We start from the raw sequence: 8758 nt of genomic DNA on the forward strand, positions 1-8758 counted from the left end.
TGAGTGGGTTAAATAGACCGGGCTTGAATTAGTCTCAGTGGGAGAGCGAATCAGGCAAGACATCTTGCAGAAGATGAGCCCCCTGCCGCAGTTAACTAGTTTAAAAGCAAGAAACCTAGCACCCAAATCCACTGCTTGTTCTCCTTTGCACATTTCACCATGTAGTGACAGGAGGTCTTTTAAGGAAACACTCAGGCACAACTGTCTAATTGCTTCAGGAAAAAAAGTTCTATGAGCTGGTTCTTGCTTCGAAGAAGGAGCAGGTGGTGATATAAAGGTCAATGAGGCTTGGGATCCTAGGTGGCAGAACAAAGAATCGGGGAGAGGGCAGGAAGAGCATATTGTGATAATAAAGGTTTAAGCAGACAGTTATCTTGAGTTTTGAAAAGACAGGTTTTCTGTCTTCCTTCCATGTGGTGTCATCTGGGACTAGGCCTATTGTTTCCAGAATAAAGGCTGAAAGCTAGAGAATTTGCCCAAGTCTACCCAAAGTCTCCATAACTGAACAAGGAGATGAGGCCTGGTCCCCCTGCTCAAACTCTCAACGCTGCAGGTTGGGCTCAGTCGTAACTGCTAAGGGCAGGGGAGGGCAGGGTATGTCCATAAACCCCGTGCTTCTGCATTCACACTGCTGGAGTGTAGAATTTGCATATGATTAGCAGCTGTTCTTCCCTCTCCTTCCTTGCGGGGTTTTAAGCAGAGGTTGGATGGCCATCTGTCACAGATGCTTTAGCTGAGTTTCCTGCATTGCAGAGGGTTGGACTAGATGGCACCTGGGGTCCCCTCCAACTGTACAATTCTATGATTCCAAAGGGCCACTTTGATAAGACACACACACACACACACACACACACACACCCTGCTGCCAAGGTTCCATTGACCTCATCACTGTTCTTATCTCTGGGGGACCAGATTTGGCCCCAGAGCTTCTAGTTGCTGACCCCTTGTCTAATATTTGATTTTGATGCTGTGGAATAAATGCTGTTATGGCACAGTGAAGGAAAACTGCTGTCTTCATCTTGCTATTTCTGTTTGCTTTACAAATTTTGTTAGCTGGGTGGTGGAGGGGGTCCCTCCTTTAGGGGGGAGGGACCTGAGCTGTGGCCCCGCCACACATGTCAGGTATCAAGGCCAAGCTCTCCTTTGTCATACGTGCAATGTGCTGCTTGGTTTAGCAACAACACCATTTGTGTGGCTCCTGATTAATGGGGCTTTGCGGGCCCGCATCAGTAAATTATTTACGATGCATAGATTCGGAATAATTAGCTGTCATCTCCTCTGTGGAGTACATGAAATGTAGCTTCCATCATGGGGCAAACAGGCCATTTCTTACTCTTAGCAATGATGGTGGCGATGATAACGATTTTTCAGCATGGCTTTATTTCTGAGGTTTGTTTGTAGGCACATGGTTTCTCCTTTGCTCCCTTCATCTCATACCTTTAAAAGATTACTGCTGCTTCTTCCCTGGTAACGTTTTATCTTGAGAGACTGATGATGGCTGGGGGAGATGCTCAGCTTCTTCCTCCTTGTCTGACTTGTCAGGATGCATTTATGGCAGAGCGTGTCTCCTCCTCCCCCTGCTTTGGTGTGTTGTTAACTTAATTTGCTAGAAAATTGGTTTTGAGTTGCGTGGGTTGAGTGACCGGAGGCGATGATGAGAGGCAGAATGTAGATGAGTGGGTGGTTCTAGATCAGCAAGTTTTAAACGGTGTTTCAGGGAACCCCAGAAGTTTTTCTCAATGAGAAGAAAAGCAGGCAAGCTCACTCCTGGAAAAGAGCTCCTGGGGTCAATGGAAGTAACATGGTCCAAATAGTACGGTTGTCGCGTTCAGCAGGCAGGGATCCAGAGGCGCACAGTGTGAGTTAGTAGACATTTTCCATAGTGGGAAGATAGCGGGGCTGCAAGAGGTATCTATTTTAGCAGCGTCTCTCACTTGCAAAATAAAAAAAATTCCTTCCAGTAGCACCTTAGAGACCAACTAAGTTTGACATTGGTATGAGCTTTTGTGTGCGTACACACTTCTTCAGATACACACTTGCAAGTTTCTCAGACTGAGGAACTGAGCTTGAAGCAGTAGCTAGGCCCCTGCTGGCTCCTCTGGTCTGGATGCCCTGAGAAAAGCTACAGTACAGTCAGTGTCTGGCATTCTAACATGTGGCACTCCCAAGAGCTGCCCTAGTCTTTGGCAATTGTTTTTGAGATAGTGTTAGATACCTTCTAGCATGTGGTCTTGGTCTGTGCTGACCCAGCTGTTGCACCCTTGAATGCACCCCAGAATTCCCTGCACAGCCCACATCTTCAAGGGCAGGCATGTGGAGAGAGTTCCTGGAAGAGAGGCCCTTCCCAGTGCTGGCTCATTTCAGCTTCAATCAGATCTACATTGGAAGCCATTCCAGTTGCCTCTGTCAGCACTGAAAGGTGGCACTGCTAATTGCATTTCAGAAAGGAGGAGGTGGGCTGGACCTTTGGGTTTTGCACCGCCCGGCCTTTGTTTGCCCCTGAGCCGGCCTTTGCCACAACTTGAAATGTAGTTGCTCTTAATAATCTCTGCCTTTCTATCACTGTGCAAGGTCTGCTCAAATGCCAGAGTGACAGCTAGGGGTCAGACGTTTGAGAATGACAGGCATGATGCATTATAAAAGGGGAAAGGTATTGAAGCAATAGAAGGAATGTTGGATTGTTTCTTCCAATAATGGGGGGAAAGAAGCCATAGTTCAAGAAGAAATTGGGCAAGTCGAATAAATTTTGGGGGTAAATTATTTTGATGTAGCTATAGGGCGGAACTTTTGAGTTTTTCAAGGAACAATTAGTACATGGACTAAATCTGCTACAGTGGCTGACATGCTCTATGAGTAATTTTTTAGTGACTGATATATTTTTGTGTATGTTCCTGTATTGGTCTGGCATGTAGTTTTGATGTATTTTCATTTGTGCACATTTTGATACTTCAGTTTAGAAAACACACACAAAATGCCAGTGTTGGGGGCCTGTTGTGAAGTGTGCGATGAAGTCAGCTAGTCAATACCAGTGAAATCTCATTATTAAATTGCCAATACCCAAATCCCTCCCTGGATAGAACAACTGCTGATATATGACATGCCCTATAGCGGCACCTGAAGGGAATCTTCAGCTTCTCTCAGCTCAGACTACAAAAATGCAATACGCTGGCTAATAACTGTTAGTAAATATATAATCTGTCTGATGTCATTCAAAATATACGAATAAGCCACTTCAAAACAATGTATATATCATACAACACATCTCACAAAATAACTGCAAGTTGTTATATGTATCAGAGTCAAACAAAGGTTCACACAACCAGTGAATAGCAAGGAATGCCAAACCATCTCTCAAAGGAAGACGTCTCTCCAAAGTCTCAAAAGCACAGTGCATCCAGAATAGTTCAACTGTTTTGGAATAAAGTCTTCAGCTAGAAATGGAATCGCAAGCAATGAATGACAACAAAACTGAGCAACCTGTATGTAAGATATATAGTAGAACAAAATATATAAAGAGGTACATACTGAATAATTATCAATAAAATATACATACTAGTGAAGATCATGTTGTTGTTTAGTCGTTTAGTTGTGTCCGACTCTTCGTGACCCCATGGACCAGAGCACGCCAGGCACTCCTGTCTTGCACTGCCTCCTGCAATTTGGTCAAACTCATGTTCGTAGCTTCGAGAACACTGTCCAACCATCTCGTCCTCTGTCGTCCCCTTCTCCTTGTGCCCTCCATCTTTCCCAACATCAGGGTCTTTTCCAAGGATTCTTCTCTTCTCATGAGGTGGCCAAAGTATTGGAGCCTCAGCTTCACGATCTGTCCTTCCAGGGAGCACTCAGGGCTGATTTCCTTAAGAATGGATAGGTCTTGCAGTCCATGGGACTCTCAAGAGTCTCCTCCAGCACCATAATTCAAAAGCATCAATTCTTCGGCAATCAGCCTTCTTTATGGTCCAGCTCTCACTTCCATACATGAAGATCATACTAGTGGATCAATGCTCACTGCTGCTGATGCTTACAACACAAAGGCATAGAACATATAAAGTTGACCACAGGTGTTTCACATCACAATTGTTGCAGACAATGTAAAGAAACGTAAAGCAACAGTACATCAATTCTGGCCTTACAATGCAAAGATGGCCCATAAAGTCTTGCCCAACCCCACGTGTATGTATCTGCCTCTAGGCTGGCAATTCACAAATGAAGATACTTGAATCGCAAAGGGGGGGGGCTGAAAGAGCAGGGCCTGTCATAAGTTTACCTCATGGCTGATGTGGAATGTGTCCTAGCCCGCACCCTAACAGCAGTTTCATCTGCAAAACAAATTGTTCCCAGGGATTCGAATACGTGAGCCAAGCTGCAGGTGGCGGCACAAGCATAGGAAGTCAAGTTAAAATTGCCAAAATGTCCATGGCGTGCCCATGCAGTAACACCAACCTTTATTCCTTCCCCAGAAATGTGTGTACTGCCGGAGATGGATAAAGAAAGTGTCAGGTGCCTGTATCCAATGCTCTCATGAACACTGTTCCACCTCTTTCCATGTCACCTGCGCCCACGCAGCAGGGGTGCCAATCGAGCCAGATGATTGGCCCTATGCTGTGTCCATCACCTGCTTCAAACACAAAGCGGGAAGCCACATGGTAGGTCTCCTCAGTGGTTTATCCCTCTTCCTTCACCCCTCTCTCTCTTTTTAAAGAAGCCTAATCTCGTCGTTGTTTTTAATCTGCCGTTTGTAGATCCCATTTTCAAGGGAGGTATCGCTAGCGCAGACGGTGATTACAAAGAACCGGAACGGTCTCTACTACCGGTGCAAAGTGATTGGCGTGACAACACAAACCTTCTACGAAGTCAATTTTGAGGATGGCTCCTACAGCGACAACGTTTATCCAGAGAACATTATTGTAAGTTAGCATTGGTTTGAGGTGGGAAAATCTTCTGTAGGTCTCTTTGCCATTCTAGAGGGTGTGTACTACTTTTATCTTTTCTGCTTATATGGCCGTGAGTCTTGTTTCTATTATTACTAAAATAAGAATTCTGTCTTCTTGAGTTAGATTTTAAAAAATATAGTTTGAGCTGAAGATCTAGATCTAGTATGGAATTTATGAATGACAAAAAAATTGCTTCTGTTGTACCATCCAAGGAAGAGTGGTTTCACAAGGTTCACTGGTAAAACTTGCAGAATATGTGTATTTACGTGATCAAGAAGTTTGTGATAAAAGATGGTTCAATTTATTTTATTATATACAGTCATACCTTGGATCTCGAACGCCTTGGCTCCTGAACAAATCGGCTCCTGGGCAATCAAAACCCAGAAGTGACTGTTCCGATTTTCGGACACTTTTCGGAAGCCGGGCGTCCGGCGCAGCTTCCGATTGGTTGCAGGAGCTTCCTGCAGCCAATCAGAAGCCAAACTTTGGTTTTCAAACATTTTGGAAGTCAAATGGCCTTCTGGAATGGATTCCGTTCGGCTTCCAAGGTACGACTTGGCTTATATAGGGCCTTTTCCACTGTTCTCATAAATGGGGGCATGTTAGATAAATGAGAGATTAAAATTGATAGAGGTGTGTGTATTCTCTCTTGCTATATATTAAAATTGTAAAGCCGTAATTGTGCTGCAGCTTGTGTGGCCACCTCCAGCTTAATGACAGAACGACAGGCAAGCAAAACAGCGGAAAGTGGTAGCAAGCTGTTTGAAATGCCTACCACCCTACTTTAGAGTGTGGTTTGGCAAATGGCTTTCTGAAGACCATCCTCCCTTCTGTTAAACATTGCTTCATTGGAGAGGTGCTTCAGGTGGGAAAGTCTGGGGTAGGTGAGGAGGGAGCGAGATGTCAAGAGAGGAGGGATTGGCCCAGGTGTGGGAGAAGGGTTGGCAATGGAGTCCGCAGGTATGTGGGGTTGGCAAGCAGGGATGGCAGCCCCTTGTATTCTATATTTTGTATATGCAATTATTAAAGAAAACAAGCTGGATCAGACTAAAGGCCCATCTAGAACTGCATCCTGTTCTCACACATGGCTAGTCAGAGGCCTGTGAGAAGCATAGCTGCCAAGTTTTCCCTTTTCTCGCGAGGAAGCCTATTCAGCATAAGGGAAAATCCCTTAAAATAAGGGATAACTTGGCAGCTATGGTGAGAAGCCAGCAAGCAGGATCTGCACAAGCATCAACTCCACCCCCCACCCCCCTTGTATTCATGGACTTACTGCCCTCATGCTGCAGAAGTATGTAGAGATCATGTCTGGTAGCCTTTTATAGCCTTACCTTACTATTTGTGCTTGGGGTCTTTCATTGAAAATCCTGTAAAACGTGTCTGTGGGTGTTTGCCTGCTACAGCCCCTTCCCAGACTTCCTTAATTGAAAGTGTTAAGGTGCCAGCCATTTCTGCGTGCTCCCCTCCCTCCCTCCCACAGTCCCTCTGACTTTCTTCCCTGACTTGTCTCTCAGAGCAGAGACTGCCTCAAGATGGGGCCACCCGCTGAGGGAGAGGTGCTTCAGCTGCAGCTGACGGATGGCATCACTTACCAAGCCAAGTTTATTGCTGCCCAGGTCAGCCAGATCTTTCAGGTAAGCGTCCAGCAATCCCTTTGCCTTTGCCTTCCAGGCTAGATACTTTTACTACCAGGGAAATGGACTTGTTTCTGGAATACAAAGATGGACTGGTGACTTCCCTGGAGTGATGTTTCCTGACTAGGGTTGCCAGACTCAATAGAGGACAGGACTTCTGTGCCTTTAATTGCCATGCTCTCTTTTGAGGCTCTGCTGGTTTCTCTTTAAGGTTTCCAGACTCAAAAGAGAGCAGGGCAATTAAAGGCACAGAAGTCCTGTCCTCTATTGAGTCTGGCAACCCTATTCCTGATGTGTGTGCTGCTCCTCCATGTTCTGGAGAGAACTGTATGTTAGCAAGCAAGCCCTGCTGAGAGGGTTATGCCCTTTAAACTGGAGCCATCTTGATTCATGGCGTAATCATTTCCCAATTGGATATGCATCGCTTAAGAGGAATAACGCATACAACCAAATGGTGAACAGAACGAGAACCCGTTTTCTGGGGCTAAATAGTATTGGTTAGGTTTAGAAGGAAGGATGGTTGGCTGGTCCCGCACAGGTTATGAAATGTAAGCTGGAGGTCAGATTGCTTGATGGCCACACTCATTCCCCTCTGTAGGTAGAGTTTGAAGACGGCTCACAGCTGATGGTCAAAAGAGGCGAGATCTACACCCTGGAAGAGGAGCTTCCCAAGAGAGTAAAATCACGCTTGGTAGGTATCTCAGGGCTTACTTTTTACAAAGCTGCTGCTGCTTTGAATTGTTTACCAGGACAATTTTTGCTGCAGTGGAGAGAAGTCATGTCCCCTTTCTAGTCACTGACTTTGTTAAATAGGTTACCTGTTGGCTAGGGGCAGCCTGAGGTATTTTGGCACCTGAGGAAAAATAATTTATAGTGCCCCAGCCACTGTGGGCAGCTTCCAACAAAATAGATAAAAAGTTGTTGCTGTTGTCTCCATCACCATTGCTATCATTATCATTATCATTATTATATCATCAGTATTATGTGGTGTGAATGTGGCATTATTATTATTATTATTATTATTATTATTATTATTATTATTATTTATTATACCACCATATTTGTGACTCTATCCACCCCTTGGAGAAACCGAGTGATCAATAAATGGTGTTGTATTCATTCAGAAATCTCATAAAGTGACGCTTGGGTCCACGAGGAGATGCTTTCACCAATTGTCCCACCTCAGGATTAATTCAAGTTCATTGGTCTAAGAGGGTCTCCTGCCTTTTGTGAAATTTTGTCTCCTCTCGTCTGAAAGGGTGCTTGAGTTCTCTCTGCCTTCTGCCTTCCTCTCACACCTGTCATTCTCCTGTTGCCCTTCTAGTCGCTCAGCACTGGGACGCCTCAGGAAGGTGCCGTCTCGGGAGACGACTTGAAAGCAGCCAAGCGCCCTCGGGTGGGCAACACCAAGAGCCCCGAAGACCCTGGGCCCAGCCCCAACTACCTTGCCATCATGGAGACCCTGCTGCAGACACCGTTCCAGCCAGGAGCACAGAGCAGCACTATGTTCTAAACCCAGAGGAACAGTGATTTTAATTTTTTTCTTAAAAAAAGACGCAACTTTTTAAAGCATCCTTTTTCACATCCCTGCGAAAAGTAATTTAACTAGAAAACTGTGGCGTGGGAAACCCCAGCCTTTGTGCAATAACTTGCAAATTAATAATTTTATTCTGTTCTTGGTGTGGACTTCAGAGGAGCTTGTCTTGCTCTGGCCTACCTCTGTTCTTCCTGTTGATGAACTTTTGAGTAGACAAAACATTTTTGGGGGGAGGTGGGTAACCTTCCGCACAGAAACTTTGGAAGAATATGTGTCAATGGAGCTTTGTGCAACTGAACCTTTGATTCTTTGTTTTTTGTTTGTTTTCAGTGGTTAAAAGCTTGGAGAAGTGTTCACTCCAGTTTTTAAATCTGTTTTTTTCCTCCCTTACTCTCTCAATATATATTTTCCTTCTTTTCTGTATTTCTTAAAAAGGTGCTATTTCCCTGACTACTGAAGCCGCCTTTTTGGAATTAGCAATTTATGTGTGTGATACACACACACACACACACACACTTTCTATAAAAAAGGAAGAAAAAAGCAATTGCATTTTAAAAACAAAACAATACAAGCAGCAGCAATGTAATGAAAAAGTGAAGTGTTTCTACCCCCCCCCCCCCGAACATGGCTTTAAAACAAATGAACCCCCAGGT

The 8758-nt window shown here is 44.8% G+C and overlaps 1 protein-coding gene across 2 annotated transcripts in view; it reads left to right on the top strand.

The window, feature by feature from the left end:
* The window catches only part of KDM4B (lysine demethylase 4B), a 203598-nt gene extending 195094 nt beyond the window's left edge, over positions 1 to 8504 (top strand). For both annotated transcript variants that reach the window (XM_035119108.2, XM_035119112.2), the window contains exons 18-22: positions 4461 to 4646; positions 4743 to 4907; positions 6449 to 6568; positions 7167 to 7259; positions 7893 to 8504. In XM_035119108.2, the coding sequence (XP_034974999.2) occupies positions 4461 to 4646; positions 4743 to 4907; positions 6449 to 6568; positions 7167 to 7259; positions 7893 to 8081 (753 nt within the window). In that variant the 3' untranslated portion in view covers positions 8082 to 8504. The remainder of the gene's footprint in view (positions 1 to 4460; positions 4647 to 4742; positions 4908 to 6448; positions 6569 to 7166; positions 7260 to 7892) is intronic.
* Positions 8505 to 8758: the final 254 nt, after the last annotated feature.

Source organism: Zootoca vivipara, chromosome 6 (assembly GCF_963506605.1).
Source record: "Zootoca vivipara chromosome 6, rZooViv1.1, whole genome shotgun sequence".
Taxonomy (NCBI): Eukaryota; Metazoa; Chordata; class Lepidosauria; order Squamata; family Lacertidae; genus Zootoca; species Zootoca vivipara.